The sequence below is a fragment of the Artemia franciscana genome, chromosome 12 (genome assembly GCF_032884065.1).
Source record: "Artemia franciscana chromosome 12, ASM3288406v1, whole genome shotgun sequence".
Lineage (NCBI taxonomy): Eukaryota > Metazoa > Arthropoda > Branchiopoda > Anostraca > Artemiidae > Artemia > Artemia franciscana.
This window is the reverse complement of record NC_088874.1, coordinates 35,431,969-35,453,943: the sequence shown is the minus strand read 5'-3', so window position 1 is coordinate 35,453,943 and position 21,975 is coordinate 35,431,969. Positions and strand designations below refer to the sequence as shown.

General features: G+C 36.6%; 1 protein-coding gene across 1 annotated transcript in view; it reads left to right on the top strand.

Annotated features, from left to right (window-relative positions):
- LOC136034042 (transducin beta-like protein 2) overlaps window positions 1–21,975 on the top strand; it is a 118,288-nt gene that overhangs the window by 55,405 nt on the left and 40,908 nt on the right. Inside the window, exon 3 of the mRNA XM_065715118.1 lies at window positions 1,149–1,369. Coding sequence (XP_065571190.1) covers window positions 1,149–1,369 — 221 coding nt within the window. The remainder of the gene's footprint in view (window positions 1–1,148; window positions 1,370–21,975) is intronic.

Below are 21,975 nucleotides of genomic sequence, written 5' to 3'. Positions count from 1 at the left end.
TGGCATAAAAACGATAAAAAAAACAACAACAGTTTCTTCAACTGAAAGTAAGGAGCAACATTGAAACTCAAAACTAGCAGAAATTGTTATATATTCGAAAAGTTCCCCCTCTCCCTCCTTCGATACATTGCGCTTCACACTAAAGTTTTTAGCACTTTTTAAAAGCTTCATATTCTAATTAAACGATCCTTGTTTTTCAGGAGTCCTTCTTAAAGAATTGGGACAAACAGTCAAACCTTAGCGTAAAGAGCAAGGTATTGAGGAGGGGAAACTCCTTCATATACAGAATAATTCCTGTTGTTCTTGAGTTTTAATGCTGTTCCTTAATTTCAGCTGAATCCACTGTTGTTTTTTTTTTATATTTAATTTCTGATCGTTTCTCAACTAATGCCGGTAGATCTGGCTCACCCTCCATGAAAAATTCCCTCTCGTCACGGAAAACTCCTGCATGGAAAGTTCCTCCTATGTTAAATACATCCCTCCCTTGTAAAATCTCTTCCGGACAATCCCATCCTCGCTGAACCCCCCCCCCCCCATCATGAAAATTTTTTGCAGAAGATTCAGCCCGAAAAATTCTCCTTGGCATACTTTCGTTTGGAAAAGACTCAACAGTTGCCTCAGAACATCTCCACACCCAAAACTGAGCAGGCAAAGAGAAAGTAAGACAAATAAAAGAATTTCGTAGCCTATATGAATTTTGTCAAATCCCCCAGAGTAAAATTTCCCTTGGAAAGTTCACCCCTGCAAGTTTCCCTTTCAATGAAAATTTCTCTCTACGTATACTGAAACAGTTGGCAAATTTTATCAAACAGTTCGTGGTAACGAACTGTAGAAAGGAGCGACCCGGATTAATAGTAAGCAAAACTCTAAAAAATGGAATTCTATGCTGATTTTAAATATATAAGTTTCATCAAGTTTAGTTTTACCCATCAAAAGTTACGAGCCTGAGAAAATCTGCCTTATTTTAGAATATAGACTATTTGCTAAGTTAATTAAGATAAAAATAAGTTAATTAATTAACTTATTAATTAAGTTTAATTAACTAAGTTAATTAAGTTAATTAATATAGACTATTTAGTAAGTTAATTAGTAGTTCCTATAAAGGTTTGTTTCTATGCAATCTATATTGAAAAAAAAATTCATTATAGATAGATCAATTTTGTTTTGGAAAGTGAAGGAATTGGCTGAAAAGAATCATCAACCCAATAGAGGAGCAGTTGAATTTGATCATGGGTCCAAGTTGTCATGGAGTCCAGATTCTAAAGCTATTGTCATCTACCGAGCAACAGACTGCGAAATTGAAGTCTTTAAAGTGAACAAGAAGCCAGAAGGAGGAATCGCTATACAGCATGCTTTGAAATTTCCAAAGGTCAGTAACTCTATTTTATTGATTGGCATAACTGAATGTAGAGAAACCTCAAATCAAAATGGCTTCTAAATTGGATTCCGGAAAAAGTTTACCGTTTTTTTGTCCCTACTGGCCAAACCTTTTTTTGGCAGCAGAGATGATATTTAAGCTGATTTTAGGCCAGTCATAATAATAATAACTTATTTGTACAAAAGCCAAAAAGGGGCCGTGACAAAACGAAGAAAAAAACAACCAATCAGGGATGAGGCTTAAAATCAATCGGTACTAAGCGCTTCCCCCCGTGGAAAATATACTCCCCAGAAAATACCTCCACTTCAAGGTCACAGAAACTTCGGAGGGTGCTTATTAGATCAGAAGTTGAGAGTTCTAGCCCTTTTCTATAAATCGAGAGTGACTGAAGACTAACCATCCGCGGGGGGGGGGGGGGGGGGGGTTAACGTGGGCCGTCACATCAAACACATAAATACAATCCATATCAACCTACAGAAGTAGACAGTGTTCGTTCTAGGTCTGAACAGGGGTCAGCTGCCCTTCCGCCACAGTTTTATCATACATCAAATTCCTCTCATTTCATATTTTTATACTCCTATTACCCCCCCCCCCCCCCTCAGTTTATAAGGCCTGAAATTGCTCTTGAAATTTGGCATCTATGGCTCATTCCTAGTCTCAAGAGTTTTTCTATCCCTAGAAACTCCTCCTTGGCGTTAATACTATCCAATTATTTTTCATCAATGAAAATTTTTGCAAAAAATATCTTCCTTGTATCTACCAATTTTTTACATTCCCCTACCAAATACAAAAGGTTCTCCCCAATATCCCCAAACATTGGACAAAATTAAGGACCGTTCCCCTGTCTGGCATATTTACCATGAGATTTGTACTAATACCGAGATTTAACTAGCGCTAATTTGAACCAGTCGGGATTTTTCACAGAATTTTTAACCCAATCAGAAAATAGTATGAAAATGTGATTGGTTCGAATCAGTACCAGCTAAGTCTCGGTCTTAGTATAATAAATCTCATGATAAATATGACAAATCTACTCTTAAGAATGGACCTTTAGGGATAGTTCATTGTCTTAGCACTTGCGAAGTTGTTGATCCGGCGAGATATCCTTTTTTAGGAATGGATATGCAGTTGCCGAGGATCTTCCAAGGTGTGTCTGCACAGTTTTTTTTTTTTTCAGTGAAAATACCGAAAAATATATTTCAATGAAAAATACAAAAAATGGATTTTTCAAAGTCTAACACGGGGTGGCTGAAAATATAAAATTCCCCTGTTGCCCCTGCAAGAGACCATAAGGTGATTGCCAGCTGAAAAAAAAAACAGTTATTTAGACGTTCTTCTCTATTACCGCCCTACCTTTTACCTGGTCACTTATTGCAATATTTTTTCTGTATTATCTAATATCTGTCCGGGTAATAAATCTATGGTCCGGGGCTGTGAAGTCAAAACATCTAATTTAGTCTGACGAGCTGTGAATAATATAATGATGGTGCTCAATGTCTGATGCTCGACTTTTTTCTTTTCTGCTGCAGAGTGCTGTATCCATGATTTTGGTTTGCCGGGGGGGGGGGAGGTAGAGTAAACAAAAAACTTAAAAAGTGCTTCAATATTTGTTTATATGCATTTTCGTCACGTTTTTATGAGTCGGACAAACATTTAGAGGGGGGTAAACGCCCCGTCCCCTCTCCTGGGTACGGTCTTACTGCTCACCAAGGACGGTGTAAATCAGAAATCCTATCGTATAACGCTTTTTTAATTCCTTTTGTTGATCGCCAATGTAGTTTTTCAAATAGTTCTTGGTATCAAACAGTTCGTGGTAAGGAACTGATTTTGATACCAATAGCTACATCAAAAGAATCGCATTTTAATGCTGATTTTAAATATATAAGTTTCATCAAGTTTAGTTTTACCCATCAAAAGTTACGACCCTGAGAGAATTTGCCTTACTTTAGAAAATAGGGGGAAACACCCCTTAAAAGTCATAGAATCTTAACGAAAATAACACCATCAGATTCAATGTATCAGAGAATCCTATTGTAGAAGTTTCAAGCTCCTATGTACAAAAATGTGGAATTTTGTATTTTTTTTTTGCCAGAAGGCAGATCACGGATGCGTGTTTATTTGTTTGTTTGTTTTTTTGTTTTCTTTTTTTCCAGGGGTGATCGTATCGACCCAGTGGTCTTAGAATCTTGGGAGAGGGCTCATTCTGACGGAAATTAAAAGTTCTAGTGCCCTTTTTAAGTGACCAAAAAAATTGGAGAGCACCTAGCCCCCCTCCTGCGCTAATTATTTTTCCAAAGTCATCGGATCAAAGTTCTGAGATAGCCATTTTATTCAGCATAGTCGAAAAACCTTATAACTATGTCTTTGGGGACGACTTACTCCCCTACAGTCCCCGTGGGAGGGGCTACAAGTTACAAACTTTGACCACTGCTTACATATAGTAATGGTTATTAGGAAGTGTACAGACGTTTTCAGGGGGATTTTTTGGTTGAGGGGAGGGGTTGAGAAGAGGGGGATATGTTGGGGGAACTTTCTATGGAGGAATTTGTCATGGGGGAAGAAAATTTCCATGAAGGGAGTGCTGGGTTTTCAAGCATTATTAAAAAAAAACAATGAAAAAAGAAATATAAATTTTTTTTCAACTGAAAGTAAGGAGCGGCATTAAAACTTAAAACGAACAGAAATTATTACGCATATGAGGGGTTTACCTCCTCTTAATACCTCGCTCTTTACGCTAAAGTATTTTTAGTAATTTCAACTATTTATTCTACGGCCTTTGTGATTCAGGGGGTCATTCTTAAGGAATTGGGACAAAATTAAAGCTTTAGTGTAAAGAGCGAGGTACTGACGTGGGGGTGAACCCCCTCATAGACATAATAAAACATACGAATACAGAAGTTCGTTACGTAAGCTAATTTGTAAGTTATGCATATCTTTTAAAAATAAAAACGTTCTTAAAAAATTAAAAGTTCTAGTTGCTTTTTTAAATAATCAAAAAATTGAAGGGCAACTAGGCCTCCTCCCTCGCTCCTTTTTTCTCAAAATCATTCAATCAGAACTATGAGAAAACCTTTTAGCCAATAAAATAAATATGCAAATTTCGTTTATTATTCATCTGCGAAGAGCCAAAATCAAAATATGCATTAATTCAAAAACGATCAGAAATTAAATAGAAAAAAACAAGTTTTCTAACTGAAAGTAAGGAGCGACATTAAAACTTAAAACGAACAGAAATTACTTCGTATTTGAAAGGGACTGCTCCCTCATTTACGCCCAGCTCTTTACGCTAAAGTTTTTACTGTTTTAAAAAGTGGAGTTGAGAGAAAGAGTCAATCTTTAGCGTTAAGAGCTGGGTGTTAATGAGGAAGCAGGCCTTTTCAAATATCAAGTAATTTCTGTTCGTTTTAAGTTTTAATGTCGCTCCTTACTTTCAGTTAAAAAAACTTGTTCTTTTTATTTAATTGAGTATAGGAGAGAAGACTTGCACATCAAGTACTAGATGTATTGGCAAAGTACCACATCATAAATATAATACAATACGGAAAATTTGGTTTGGAAATGGGACACATCACAGCGCGCAAAGGGAAGTTTCTCTTTGTATAAATCGTAATTGTTTCAGTTGCTACCACAGCTTAGATACCAATCAGTGTTTCCACTTTCTCATTTTCTAAATCCCTAATAAAGAGCTGAAAAATCCCTAGAAATCCCCATCTTCAGTTCCAAAATTCCTAAAAATCACCCATTTTCTAATTACTCCCTGAACCGCTTCTCCCTATCTCATTTTACCCGTACCATTGAAAGGTAACATATTTTGGCTTCTTAGATTGAAGTGTAGCTATCACTACCATAATAGAATGTCTTGTCATGTTGTTTAAAGTGTTTTTTAATCATCAGCTAAATACAACTTCAAATATACTTCAAATAATATTAAGCAAATAGAAAAGAAAATGTAATACTGTAATGTAGATTACAGTACAAGATGTTTAATACTGTTCAATCGTAACTTGTAAAACGTAATCAGACCTTATCTTCCCCTGATGTATCTTCAACATTTTTTGTATGGTGGCTGAAGCTTTCATCGTTCTCATGTGGTGAAGTAATCATCTTCACATTCCACACTTTCTTGAGCCCTTTTCATTCCATATTTTGTTTTTAGAATCCCCCGCAAAGTTTATGTTTTCAATTTATTCTAACGGTCAGTTTTTACTGCTTTTACAGCACTGAAAAACCTCTCGACATTGACATTTGAAAATGGAACAGTGGAAATAAATAATACTGCCGGTTTCAGGTTAGGATACAAATTCTGTTCCGGCAGCATTTTTTTTTCACCAATACCAAACACCAGCAAGTCACGGCATCCATTGTTTTGACGTTTTCAGTATCGGTGAGGCTCTCCCTCCTCCACTCCTGCTGGGTTTTGGTTCCGTCCCATGGGATCTGTCCATACTTCCTAACAAAAGGTAGCAGAGAGGCAGGCTGAAGTGATTGGGCTGACACTGGTTCAATTATTTCAGCATATTTGTAAATGTCGTCTTCAAAATGGAACCTTTTCTGTATCTGGCCTACTGCTTTGATATGGAACGCCTGTGCAGCTTTGAGAACTACTTCGATTGAATCAGGGGGGACGGCGGTATCTGACCTTGACTTACAGAGGGAATCTTGTCCGTTCGGACCCAAGTAAACGCTTTCAAGGGGAAGTTAAAACTTCCGATTGCTCACATCGATTTCTAAAGCCCTAGTTGATTCCACATAGTCCTTCTGCAGGAAGTTCAATGCTGAGACCAATGTTTTAAGCTTTGTTTATACCCCAAAACTAGAAATATTTTGGTTTCAAGAGCTCAAATTGTGCTTAAATTTGAATTTGCGACAGAAGTGATTGTTATATTTGTAAAGAACATAAAAAAAGACATCGAGTGGTATGTTCACTTTATTTGTAAGTAAAAAAAATGAACAACAAAAAATTTACCAATTATAGTATGAAGGTTCATGATTTTCCCCTGGGTACGTAGGCTTGCCAAAACACACAATCCGTTTATTCCTACATGTGCCATTGTTTTTAAAAAATGGCTCTCAGTTTGTTTGTCTGTTAAAAACTAGGGTAATGAAACGGTAAGAGAGGTGTTCGAATAGTTATAGCCTACCTCTATTATTCACATCCGTACTTATAAAGCTGGCTACAAGTTCGAGTTCAAGTTTTTTTGATTTAACACAAAAATCGTAAACATCAAACAAGTACTGTGGAGAAAAAGAATCGTACATGCAATACTTGTCAAAAAAATTTACTACAGTAAGAACAGTGCTGTCACTTCAATTCAATTCAATTCAATTTATTCAAAAAGAAAAGAAAACACATAACAACAATAATAATAAAGATCCTAGAAGCGAACTTGTTAAGGACCAAAACAACAAAGAATTGTAAATGAAAAAGAGAGAGAAGAAAAAAAAAGAAAAGAAAAGAGAAAACAAGGGTAATTAAAGCAAATTGAACAACATTTAGAGAAATATAATATCAAGATTTTAGTACATTGTTATATAGCGTCCGAAAACTTGTGGATAGCTCGACACTGGAGGGTATTACATTCCATTGAATTATAGATTTATAAATTGGGGATCGCTGGGCGGAACTAGAGATACACCTGGGGACAATGAAGGAACGGTTGGATGAATGGAGACAGTGGCCTTCAGGATTATTACTATTAAAATAAGTTAATAAGTGGGGAGGAAGATTTTTATGGTAAGCGGAGTATGCAAGGGATAGATTTAACTTTTTGATGATTTGTTCAAAAGGGATAATACCAAAATCGGAGTACAAGTCCTTGGTGGGATATAGTCGTGGCAACCGAAAAACTGCTTTGACGGCACGGTTTTGTGCAGATTTTAATTTATTGGTAACTGAAGGATAAGTATTGCCCCATACAGATCCGCAGTATGAGATATATGGGTAAATAAAAGAATAATAAAGGGTGACAAGGATATCGGGAGGAAGAAAATAATTCACACGATTAATTATACTTACCTGTCGCAAAATTGTGGCTCTGATATAGGACACATGTGTTGCAAATGATAGGCAGGAGTCTATGTGGACACCAAGAAACTTGGCAACTTCGACCTGCGGGAGGAGATTGGTAGAATAATTTAGGCCAAGTGCTGGCTGAACTTCATTTTTTTTTGTAAGGGGCTTGAATAATACAACCTGACTTGTCTTGCTGTTAATGGTCATGCAGTTAACGAGACACCACTCCTGTACTCTATTCAGAAGGGTTTGAGTAGAGGTGACGACGGATGGTAAATCAGGACCGGCGATGAAAAAGTTGCTATCGTCAGCAAAAAGTACTGGGTGCACTGATGGACCCAGGTCCGTAATCAAATCATTAATATAAAGGAGAAAAAGTATTGGACCAAGAACAGAGCCCTGTGGGACGCCCCTCCGGACAGGTAGGGGATGTGAAGTCACCCCGCCCAGTCTCACACTCTGTACTCTACCAGAGAGATAAGAGCCGAACCATGAGAAAGGAACTCCGCGAATCCCTAGGTTATTGAGTTTACTTAATAAAACACTGTGATCAACCATGTCAAAGGCCTTTGAAAAATCCAGAAATAAGCCCAATACAGTATTTTTAAGGTCAAGTTGGGAACGCATAAACTGTGTGGCGTCTATTAGTGCATGAGCAGTTGAAAATTTGGCACGGAAGCCATATTGATGAGGAGAAATCAACGAATCTGATGACTGATTCCCAAATACAAAGGGAGAAAGACGTCGGAATATAATTCTCTCGAGCACCTTAGATATAACTGGGAGAAGTGAGATTGGACGATAATTGCTTATCTCAGACGGATCGCCTTTTTTATGAATCGGGATAACAATTGCTGATTTAAATATTTCTGGGAAGACTCCATTGGTCATAGACAGGTTTGCTATGTGCACAATGGGTTCACAAATATAGGAAGATACGGTCCTAAGAAGCTTATTACTTATGCCAAAGAAGTCAGGTGTACTACCATTAGAGAGAGATTCGATAACTTGAAGCACCTCTTTGCGATCAGTTGGAGAGAAAAACATGGATCTGGGATTCTTGCTAGGGTGTACTGACTGTGAGAAGGAACTGGAGTTAGCATTTGGAATATTAGTGAAATAATTATTAAAAGCATCCGGTACTAAAATTGGGTCAATTAATCTGCCACTGATGTCCCTAAGGTTAATAGGAACAGATCTTGAATTCCTTTTTTTTGAAAGGATTTCATTTATTGTAGACCAAATTTTTTGCAGGTTCCCTTTGCAGTGAGAGATTTTTGAATAATAATAATTTTTCTTTGCTTCCCGGATGAGTTTGGTATATATGTTTTTGTATTTTTTATAATTAATCAGGTCAATAACGCTACTGGTTTTGCAAGCTAACTTATATAGGTCATTTTTTCGGTATGAAGAGATTATCAGGCTATTTGACATCCAGGGGCGTATATGGGTAGTTTTTCGGTTTGATTTACGAACTGGAAAGGTTGAACTAATAAGATCACTCAATCCCTGTGTAAAACTACTTGTGGCTGAATTAACATCCTGACAATCCAAAGTCTTGGACCAGTCGAAGGATTTCAAACAATCCGTGAAACGGTTCATATTCCCAGTATTATATATTCTATTAGACGTAGGGGTATTAGTTCTACGGGGTTGAGTAGCTGATAGGGAGGGTAAGGAAAGATAGATTGGAAAGTGATCTGACAGGTCAGAAAATATTATTTTGGAGGACAGGTGGTTTCCCAGGGAAGTGGATACAAAAATGTTATCAATTAAAGTAGCGGTAGACCTCATGGGATCAACTCTAGTAGGAAAAAGGATTGTGGGAAGAAGACCACTTGAGGTAAATGTTTCAAAGAAGGTATCACTATCATTGTTATTGCTAACATTTAATAAATTACAATTGAAGTCCCCAAAAACTATTGCCTTCTTTTGTGGTAAATTAATAAAACTAGAAAAATCATCAAACTGATTACAAAAGAAAGGTGTCGGAAATGAGGGTGGTTTATAAAATAACGAAAAAATAAAAGAATTCTCGTCTACACTTATGTCGACGATTATTGAATAAATGCATCTATTATTTATAGGTTGCGAGAACAAGAATTCACAATCGAATAGTCTGGTGAATTTTAGACTTGATCGGATGTAAAGAGAAATGCCACCAGAGGACTTGGTTAATTTTCTTTCAATATGAATAGCTTGAAAGCCAGTGAGGGAAAATTCATTAGTATCATCAATTTCTGAAAGCCACGTCTCCGTTATTCCAATTACGTCGAAAGGGCAGTAACCATTTGTTAAAATTAAATTTTTAAAATTAGCCCACTTATCCCATATGCTTCTGATATTAAAGCAAATTACATTAAGTTTGGTCTCTTCCATTAGCTTAGGTTTCACATTTTTCACAAAATCAAAAGTGTCGAGATATTTACAGTTAATTTGGTTTAAAGGGCTATCAGGGCTAGCTAAGGTGTTGGTGGACAGATTATTTTGGTCATCATAATAATTAAAAACAACATTATTGCACAGTGACAAATTATTAAGAAACGTAAAATCTTGTAAAGTACTTGTACTTGTGTTTGTTTGACTGTTCATTTCTTAAGCAGTAGTTTCTGTGCTTCTGGACATTTATACGAATAACAGGGGTGGTCGGAGGAGCCACAGAGAGCACATTTCATGACAAGTTGACACGGGTTTTCTTTGGAGTTCTGGTGGTCACCAGCGCATTTAGAGCATCTCGGGGAAGCTTTACAGTTATTTGCAGTATGGCCGTAGCACTGGCATTTGTAGCACTGAGTAGGCAAAAACTTGTACTCAGTTATAGGTAGACGCTCGTAACCAATAACAAGGGGATTCTCAGTGGCATAGTTTAGGTGGTCACGTGACTCAAACTTTAATCGAAAAGACCTCGTACTTCCTAACTGAACAACTTCTATACAGTTATTAGCGAGATCGCATAGGTCACTTTTAGATGTTCCGTCAGGCACTCGGCGTACTATACCGAAAAAGGCAGGACTCTTCACTTTAGCATTAATGGATTGGTCTGCTTTGCTTAATGCATCTGCCAAAGTATTTGCGGCACCCTTGTCCGACAGAACTACTTGCCATGCATCCCTCCTAGGCCTCAAAACAACTATGCTTGAACTGACACCCCCACAAGCTTTATCCAGGAAATCTTTTCGAGCGTCAGGATTATTCAAGTTTTTTGGTGGATTTTTCACAATAACTGAATAGGACGGTTTTGCGGGTGGGGGAGGTTTCATATCAGGAATAGTTTGCACGACTGACCTTGCTTTATGGTGCTCAGCGAAGCTTTTAAATTCCATGTAGAGTTCATTAACCTTTCGAGTTAACGTAGCTGTTGTCTCCCCTGGCACACATGGGACCTGATCTGGCTCGAAAATCAGATACTGAGGTAGGCTGATCTTTTTCTCATCACAAAGATCAAAGGCTCGAACCATATCACTTACATTATCAGTCACTTTGGGGCGCTCAGTTACCCTAGTAATAGAGGCGTCAGCCCACAAAATCTTCTTAGCTTCAATTAACATATCTCCTTTGAAAAAATCGCAAGCAATTTTTACAATATTATCAGCTGAACAACCTGCATTTCTAGCCCGTGAAATGAAATTCAACACGGGATTCAAGACAAGTCTTTCACCTGGTATCATCCGGTAAAATGATCAAATTTCATCAAAATTCGTGGGCGGGGCCACAATAGTTGTCAGTAAAAGCAATAGCAAATCAGGTAGCAATACTCACAAGATATATATTCAGAAGTTGCGTACACAATTTTAATTATCCAAAATCCAATTATTCAAAGCAAATTGTTCACAGCACGTTACATAACTTAAATAGTTGCGTACACGATTTTAATTATCCAATTATCAAAAGCAAATTGTTCACAGCACTATATAGCATTGTACACAATTTCAATAGTTGCGCAATGAAATAAATATCCAAACAATAATCCTCTGTAAGTTAACCAACCAATATAAACTGGTTTTCATCCATATAGGTCACTTGAACCTAATAGGTTACTTTTACTTGAAGTACTACTTAAGTAAAATTTTCCATTACTTGTACTTGTACTTAAGTAAAAACTCTAGGGTGTAATTATTACTTGATACTTAAGTAAGATTACGAAATACTTATTACTTAAGATACTTTTAATGTACTTGTTTTTCAAATACTTTACCTTTGACACGAAAATTTTGTGTGTGTGTGCTTTGGCAATGTACAGGAAAACATCACCTTTAGGCTTAGAGCAAACTCAGATATAGCTTTTGTGTGTCTGTGCTTTGGCAATGTACAAGAAAACATCACCCTTTAGATTTAGAGTAAACTCAGATATAGCCCCATGCCCTATTTTTGGATATGAAATAAGGTATTTGTTTTTGACGAAAAAATTATAGTATGATTAACACTTGGTTTAATTTTTGCTTAAAAGTTATATAACAAAGAAAACTGAAATTATTTCACAGTTCACTGGTCGACAGTGAGCTAAAATCCCTTGTTTTGTGCTAAATGTTGCATACTTTAGTCAATTTGGGCTTATATTTCTGACATTAGTGTTTAAGTTTTGTCGTATCTTCAACTGAACCAGATTTCTACCATTTCATCATCTTCAGGGCCATATTATTGGTAAAACTACTGAAGCTATGAATCTTTGCCCATCTAAATGATGTCTGCAATAAACAAGTCTAGGCAATTCTATCTGTATCCAATGCAGTGGTATTTTGTCAAATTCGTTCCAGGAAATTCAGGTATTCAGACTAGTCTGACTTCAGATTTGTCACTCCATTCATAAGTTATAGGCCCTACTAAATTAAAGGAAAACTCAACCTTCTTAAGACTTGAAACCCTCTCCCCCTTGCCCTATTTGAGATAGGGTTTGTGATACCGAAACTTGATATGAGCCCTGATCTTAGGCATTTTTGGTCTAGTTTTCATTCGGATCCGTTACTCCATTTGCAAGTTATACTAAATTAAACAGAAAACTTGAATTTTTCAGGAATTAAAACCCACTACCCCCTGTTAAATTTGAGCTAGGGTCTTTATCTCAAAACTTGATATGTGTCATGGTCTTAGGCCTCTTTGGTTCAATTTTCATTCAGATCCATCACTCCAGTCGCAAGTTACTCTGAATTAAACGAAAAACTTTTTAGCAGGTAAAGCACTCTCCCCCATGTTTTATTTGAGCTAGGGTCTTCATCTTTCAACTTGATGTGTCTCATGATCCTTGGCAACAAATCTGGCCATCAAAATTTTCATCCAAATCCAACCAGCGTTTCTCCCCTAATACGTGATTACACAGACGGACGGACAGACAGACGGACGGACGGACGGATTTTGCAACGTCTTAGGTAGCCATGTTGGCTAATTGGATCCAAAAAAGGAAAACAATGGCATATCATCATCCAGGTATCATCACCTATTTGGATAGTGGAAAATATCCATCAAGATAGGTTTTTGAGATCTGTCTGTCTGTCCGCCCGTCTGTGCAATCGAGTATAGCGGGAGAACCGCCAGTCAGATTTGTATTGAAATTGAACTATTTGGATTTAAAGTTGAGCTTAATTAGGGCGATGGGGCTTTAAGTGTTAAAAAAATTCTAGTTTTTTATTTAATTCATTGTAACTTGCATATGGAGATGAATTTCGATGAAAATTGAATAAAGATGCCTAAGAGTATGGTATGCATTGAGTTCTGGGACAGAGACCCAAGCTTAATGAAAAGTTGAGTTTTTCATTTTGTTCAGTGTAGCTTGCGAGAGATTGATGGATCTCAGTGAGGCTTTTGGTTTAATTTAGTATACCTTAAGAAAGGAGCAACGGATCCAAATGAAAGCTAGACCAAAGATGACTAGGATCAGAGCTCGTATCGAGCTCTGATATCACAAGCCCTATCTAAAATAGGGCGAGGGGGAGGGGGTTTCAAGTTTTAAGAAAGTCGAATTTTCCTTCAGTTTAGTAGGGCCTATAACTACTTCCACCCATGGCTTGCCCAAAGCCTGGGAATAACCCTTTTCCAAAATATGTCATACTGAAGCCAACCTTCAACCAAATATTCCATTCCCAGAGAAAATTACTTTATATGGCACTTGGTATTTACCAAGTTGCATACAGTGATCGCAAATTCTGTAGGTCTGTCGGTCTGTCAGTCCTGTTCTTCCTAGTTTAAGCACTTCCAGATAAGCTAGGAAGATGATATTTGGCAGGCGCATCAGAGACCAGATCAGATTAAATCTGAAATAGTTGTTTCCCCGATTCAACCACCTGGGGGGGGGGGAGTGGGAGGACGGTTAATTTGGAAAAATTAGATCTGATCTTAATTAAATTTGATATTCAGGAGGATATCATGTCTCAGAGCTCTTACATTAAATTCCGACCGGATCAGGTGACATTGGAGGGTGAAACCAAAAATCTTGGAAAATGCTTAGAGTGGAGGGATCGGGACGAAACTTAGTGGGAAAAATAAGCACAAGTCCTAGATACGTGATTAAACAGAACGAATTCACTCTCTTTTGGAGAGTTGGGGGAGGGTTAATTCTGAAAAATTAGAAAAAATGAGGTATTTTTAACTTACGAAGGATTGATAGGATCTTGAATTTCATCGGATGAAATTTCATATTAGAAGGACCTCGTAACTCAGATCCCATGTTTTAAATCCAGACCGGATCCAGTGTCGTTGGGGGATTTGGGGGGGGGGACTGGAAATCTTGGAAAACGCTTAGAGTGGATTGATCAGGATGAAACTTGGTGGGAAGAATAAGCACAAGTCCTAGATACGTGATTGACATAACCGAAATGGATTCACTCTCTTTGGGGGAGTTGGAGGGGGTGTTAACTCTGAAAAATTACAAAAATTAAGGGATTTTTAACTTAAGAGCGGATGACCGTTCGTAAGGTATTTTGAATTTGATATTAAGAAGGAACTCATATCTCAGATCTCTTATTTTGAACCCCGACCAGTTCTGGTAACATTGGGTGAGAGTTGGAGGGGGGAAACCGGAAATCTTGGAAAACGTTTAGAGTGGAGAGATCGGGATGAAACTTGGTGGGTAGAATAAGCAAATGTCGTAGATACGTGATTGGCGAAACGGGACTGGATCCGCTCTCTTTGGAGTAGTTAGGGGGGTCCAGTGCTTTGGGGAGTTCGGTATTTTTGGACGTGCTAGGACAAAGAAAATTGGTAGGCATGTCAGGGACCTGCGCAAATTGACTTGATAAAGTTGATTTCTCCGATTCAACCATCTGGGGGGGGGGCTGAAGGGAGAGGAAAAATTAGAAAAATGAGGTATTTTTAACTTGTGAGTGGGTGATCGGATCTTAATGGATTTTAATATTTAAAAGGACTTTGTGTCACAGAGCTCTTATTTTAAATGCCGACCAACATTAAGCCACGGATTTTTCTTTTAAATTAATCTATTGATTCTTATAATTTGGCTAGAGCTCATGCCATATGAGCTCTTGGCTCTTCCGACCTCGTTACAAGTGCCATATGAGCTCTTAGCTCTTGTTTTATTCCTTTTTTCTCAGAAGATTTTCGACTTAGTCTCATGGTTTTTGCCACTTCATGGTATGAAAACTGCTGCTAGAAATAGATAGGTTGCAACTTCTGCCGTATTGTCTTCTAGTATATTTAAATGTGTGCTTGCATCGTGCCTGCGTCCCCTTAAAAGTTCTGTTTCTTACGGTAATATTGGTTTGTCTTCTGTTGCATATGCAGACGACGTTCTTCTTGTTGCCCGGACTCGCCGTGGATTGCTTTCCAATTTTACTATATTAACCAATGAGCTATCTAAGATTGGACTGTCAGTTAATGCGTTTAAATGCGAGTTTATTTGTTTTAATAGCCCTTATGCGGTCGCTCAATTCGTTGCTGGGACTGCAATTCTGTCATGTTCTTCTTTAGTTAGTTGGCTTGGTCTGTGTTTCGGTCCAACACTTTCCACTACCTTTTCATCCCTAGTGAATCAAGCCGTGAAAAACCTACGCGTCGCTTACGGAAAAATATCCCCAAACAAAAGCCGTTACAGCTGCAACGGTTTGTGCATGATTTATAACGCTTATTGCGTCCCTGTGCTTTTGTTTTTATCTGGCATGGCTTATCTGTTCCGTAAGAAAAATCCCCATACTCTACGTGCGGCTTATTTCAGATATTGCAAAATCCTTCTCCGGCTTCGTAGATGGCACCAAAACAGAAAAATAATTGCTCGATTTGGTTTAATAGACATGCCTTCTTGGATTCGGTCTTCCAGTGATAATTTATGTAAAAAGACTATCTACTTAATTCACGGTTGCGACCCTCAGCAGCCTTTTTTCCATATTGATACTGGTTAATTAGTCCATGTTGTTTTTTGTTAGTTTGAATTTCTTTTCTTGCTGTTTATCGTTTTTGTTTTTGTTTATTTATAACACTCCGTACTTTGTGTTTTTTATACTTTTACGGATAATAAAGTTCATTCATTGATACATTCATTCATTCTGCAGTTTGACCAGCCGTATGGAATGCGTCTGAATCAGCGGACTTGCTGCAGGCCCGTGATTTAGTAATATATGTTTGTAGGGAGTTTTACCGACCATCTGAATTGACTAAGCATCATGTGGCTTGCTTGAGTGAAAACCAGCCAAATGATAAAGATGCCATACATTTTCGTAGCGTGTCTGAAATTTAACTTGAAAACTTGAGGCAGTGTCCTTGTAAAGGTGCCGAGGGCGAGACATGCCATCAATTGATTTTTGATTATTGAGCTTTACTTTCTCTTGTTAAAAAAGTCTGCAACTGACTCACTTGGCTCCTTACTTTTAAATTTGAGTTTTTTTGTTGCTAAGGTTTTTACTTATTGGATCAGAGAATGAACTACTTTATTACCTTTTATCTGTTTTAAAGCCGATCCAAAGTTTATTTTTCTATTTTCAATATTTTTTCCACCATTCCGATATGTTTCAGAATAACCCTGTATTTTTTCAAACGTGCCAGATATGACTGAACACTAATCGCCAGAAGTTCAACTCTAAGTGCACTGTATTAATCCTGTCATGTGATCTGTGTGATCCAATCAGGAGTTTTTTGACTGCCTTTAATTGTTTTGAAAGTCTTTTTCTTTCAAGCCTTTGTGTTCAAAATTGCTTCAGATTATTTTTTGGACTTCGTTGGGTGTGTACCAGCCAAACAATGGAAAACAATACTTTCAATATTTTTTCCATCATTCCCACATGTTTCAGAATAACCCTGTATTTTTTCAAACGTGCCAGATTTGATTGAACACTAATCGCCAGAAGTTCAACTCTACGTACACTGTGTTAATCCTGTCATGTGATATGTCTGATCCAATCAAGAGTTTTTTGACTGCACTTAATTGTTTTGAAAGTCTTTTTCTTTCAAGCCGTTGTGCTCAAAATTGCTTCAGATTATTTTTTGGACTTCGTTGGGTGTGTACCAGCCAAACAATGGAAAACAATACTTTCAATATTTTTTCCATCATTCCCACATGTTTCAGAATAACCCTGTATTTTTTCAAACGTGCCAGATTTGATTGAACACTAATCGCCAGAAGTTCAACTCTACGTACACTGTGTTAATCCTGTCATGTAATATGTCTGATCCAATCAAGAGTTTTTTGACTGCACTTAATTGTTTTGAAAGTCTTTTTCTTTCAAGCCGTTGTGTTCAAAATTGCTTCAGATTATTTTTTGGACTTCGTTTGGGTATGTACCAGCCAAACAATGGAAAACAATACTTTCAATATTTTTTCCATCATTCCCACATGTTTCAGAATAACCCTGTATTTTTTCAAGCGTGCCAGATTTGATTGAACACTAATCGCCAGAAGTTCAACTCTACGTACACTGTGTTAATCCTGTCATGTGATATGTCTGATCCAATCAAGAGTTTTTTGACTGCCCTTAATTGTTTTGAAAGTCTTTTTCTTTCAAGCCGTTGTGTTCAAAATTGCTTCAGATTATTTTTTGGACTTCGTTGGGTGTGTACCAGCCAAACAATGGAAAACAATACTTTCAATATTTTTTCCATCATTCCCACATGTTTCAGAATAACCCTGTATTTTTTCAAACGTGCCAGATTTGATTGAACACTAATCGCCAGAAGTTCAACTCTACGTACACTGTGTTAATCCTGTCACGTGATATGTCTGATCCAATCAAAAGTTTTTTGACTGCACTTAAATATTTTGAGTCTTTTCCTTTCAAGCCGTTGTGTTGAAAATGGGTTAAGATTATTTTCTTGGACTTCATTGGGTGTGTACCAGCCGAACAAGGGAAACGGTTAAAAACGACAAAACGGAAATTCTGGTTCTCGATTACAATTTCCAAGAGAGGAATGCCAGGGACATTTTATAAGCAAGGGAAGGGGCTAAGAAGCCTTCAGAATGGCTTTAAAAAAAGGTAGTATGGGCTATATATATATATATATATATATATATATATATATATATATATATATATATATATATATATATATATATATATATATATATATATATATATATATATATATATATATATATATATATATATATATATATATATATGTAGAATAAATACTTGAAGTAGTACTTGAAGTATTACTTAATTACAATTTTGGCAAGTACTTGATATTTGATACTTAAGTAAGAATTTGGAAAATACTTATTATTTGATGTTTAAGTAAAAAAAACAATGAGTACTTAATACTTGATACAAAATTTGGAGTACTTGTTGCAGCACTGAGTAAGAACAACTACGTACCCTATAAAACTATCAAAATATATTATAACTTTATTTATCTGACCTGTAAGAAAATGACATGCTATCTACCAAATAATCTTATGAAAAAAACAACCCAAAGATGACAAACCATATGACTTCATTAATCGAGAACAGTCCAAGCTGAAATTATTGTTTTAAGCCCACATCAGCATGGAACTGTTACAAACAGTTCTTTGTTGCTAGTTTGTTACTTAGGACTCCTGTACATCTCAAAATCTGCGTGGTGTTAAAGTTTTATAAGCAACTGAAGAAGTTCTTCTCTGTGATTCCAAGTTCAATTCGTAAGGAAACAGATCCTATATCGAATTATCCTGCTTCTCTGATAAAGAAGATGATGATGAACAAATTGAAGGAAAACCCCCAAAAATTTCCCTAAAAGTCCATGGGAGAGGAAATATCCCTAGAAAATCCCAAAATCCCTAAAAGAAAACTCTCGCCCCTAAAAGACTTAAAAAATCCCCATTTTAGGGGGGAAATCCCCATAGTGGAAACACTGATACCAATATTGGTTATCTAAGCTGTGCTGCCAGTTTCCTGTCTCCAGCCGCTAGCATCGCTACCGCGCACTGTGTCCCGAAAATAAATCGAGTTTTCATAACTGTATTGGTATCTAAGCTGTGGTTGCTATTTGGCATTTTAGAAATTTTCCGTGCTGCATAATATTTATGCTGTGGCAAAGTACCATGACCTTTTCACGAAAATCAACCAAAGCTTAAAAAATTCTTTAGCTCTCTCTAGATTGCGAAATAGTGTGTCTAGCTGTCAATAACCACAAACTTATCAATAACCAGAACAGTCCTCTTAATGTTAATTTGGAAAGTTAATTACTGGATATGGTTGAGGAAATGTCCGTTTAAACCTGTTCGTTTTTAGATTATAGTCAATTTAGAAAATAAGCATTCCGATCATAGTCGAAATCAGCTTCTTTGCCTACTAATTCAGACATTAAATATTTTAAATGTGACTCAACAGAAACACAGATGTCAAAACGATCAGGTGTGCATAGGACCATTTCTGGTGGGGACAATACCGACCCTGTTGCCGAATTTCATATGAATGCAGAAACTTTAGTATAGAAGGTAGATCGGGCTCAGAAGAAGTGGGCGCCTCTGAAAATCCAATCGCTCTGTTTCACTGACCTTAATTATTAAGGTCAAATAAATTGGAGGTTGAGGAAGGGGAGTGTGCCTCTGAAACTCAGTGTTCATGTCCCATTGGACCAGGAGATGTGCCTCAGAAATTTCGAACTGCTCAGTGAAAGCTCAAAAGGATGGAGGGAGGGTATTGGCAGTCCACTGGGGCCTTTTTTCGGGTTTGGTTTGCCACGAATTAGATTAAGACTCATATCTTTAGCATGGTTATTGGCCACCTTTTGGTGTATACTGCTACAGAGGATATGTTAACCTCTTGAAATTATATATATCATGAACAAAATAAAAAACAAATACAGAAGAAACATGATGCAGTGAACACCTATCAGCTCTTTAAGGGTATTAAATAAAAAAAACTAGTTTTTTAACTGAAAGTAAGGAGCGACATTAAAACTTAAAACGAACAGAAATTACTCCGTATATGAAAGGGGCTGTTCCCTTCTCAACGCCCCGCTCTTTACACTAAAGTCTGACTCTTTCTGTCAATTCTACTTTATTAAACAGTAAAAAAAACTTTCGAGTAAAGAGCGGGGCGTTACCACGAACTGTTTGATTGATCAGTATTAAAAAGAAGGTTTGTGTCTTTTAGTTGAGAAGCTGATTTTCTTGCGGGGGGCGATTTTCTAATATCACTGCTAAGAAAGGAACTAAGGAAGCCTTCAAGTTCTTTATTTTGGAAATTTAATTTTTGCTATTTATTATTCCAAGAAAATTTTTTGGTGATAGGGAAGGGATTCGTCATGGATATTAATCAATCTTACATTGTATTCTAACCTTGATTTGAGTCCAGATTTGGAACAAAACAAGCAGAAGAAATTAAAGAATCTGTTTCATTTCCATCTTTTAAATAAGTAGTTTGGTTTGTATATACGCTTCTTTTTTTGTATCGTTTGCATTTTTTTTATAACATTGTGGCATGCTGTATTCATGAATGAATACTATGCTGTGAAGGAATACTATGTATTCATGAATGAATACTATGCCGTGAAGGAATACTATGTATTCATGAATGAATACTATGCAACATTCATAAATACTATTCTGTATTCATGAATGTTGTTCATCGATTTTCTGATTTAAAGCTTTGCAACACTTGGGATTGTATCTTGGCCAAATGGCATGTTTGTTTAGTCCTAGGTTATTTCGTAATGAATATTTTATGAGGTACTAAAGTCGGGAATCTAAGGTGAATCGAAGCCAATTGAAAAAGAGAAAAGCGAATGAAAGAGAAATACGACACAGAAGAAAACAATGTACATAACAATCTAAATCAAAGCTATGGAGAAAAGAGAATACATATTATAGAGAAAAAGAGAATAACGACAAGAAGAAAACCGAGGTGAATCAAAGCTAATTAAAAAAGAGAAAAACGTATGAAAGAGAGAATACTGTCCATTGAAAGCTGTGCCATATTGACTACATCTTCGCCAAATATCTTGTTTGTTTAGTCCTGGGTTATTTCGTAATTAATATTTTATGGGGTACTAAAGTCGGGAATCTAAGGTGAATCGAAGCCAATTGAAAAAGAGAAAAGCGAATGAAAGAGAAATACGACACAGAAGAAAACAATGTACATAACAATGTAAATCAAAGCTATGGAGAAAAGAGAATACATATTATAGAGAAAAAGAGAATAACGACAAGAAGAAAACCGAGGTGAATCAAAGCCAATGAAAAAAGAGAAAAACGTATGAAAGAGAGAATACTGTCCATTGAAAGCTGTGCCATATTAAGGACTACATCTTCTTCAAATATCTTGTTTGTTTAGTCCTGGGTTATTTCGTAATTAATATTTTATGAGGTACTAAAGTCGTGAATCTAAGGTGAATCGAAGCCAAGTGAAAAAGAGAAAAGCGAATGAAAGAGAAATACGACACAGAAGAAAATAATGTACATAACAATATAAATCAAAGCTAAGGAAAAAAGAGAATACATATTAAAGAGAAAAAAGAGAATAACGATAAAGGAGAAAACCGAGGTGAATCAAAACCAATGAAAAAGAGAAAAACGTATGAAAGAGAGAATACTGTCCATTTAAAACTATGCCATACTAAGGACTATATATTAAAGAAAAAAAAAGAGAATAACGACAAAGAAGAAAACCGAGGTGAATCAAAACCAATGAAAAAGAGAAAAACGTATGAAAGAGAGAATACTGTCCATTTAAAACTGTGCCATACTAAGGACTACATCTTCGCCAAATATCTTGTTTGTTTAGTCCTGGGTTATTGTGTGATGTATATTTTTTGAAATAATAAAGCCTGAGCTATTTTCCTGCGTTTTCTCTGTTTAAAGGGAGCTTTCAGTTCGAAAGCAGAAGCATGGCTTGAACAAACAAACGTTTGGTAAAAAAAAAGAGAAAAACAGGACGATTCAAATTTGTTTCAGAAAAAGAGAAAAACAATAAAGAAGAAAACCGAAGTTAATCAAAGCCAAAAAAAACATATGAAAAAGAAAAAAAGAGAGACTACTGTTCATTGATTTTCTAATTTAAAGCTGTGCAATGCTAAGGACTACATCTTCGCCAAATATCTTGTTTGTTTAGTCCTGGGTTATTGCGTGATGTATATTTTTTGAAATAATAAAGTCTGAAGCTATTTTCCTGCGTTTTGTCTGCTTAAAGGGAGCTTTCAGGAAAGCAGAAGCATGGCTTGAACAAACAAA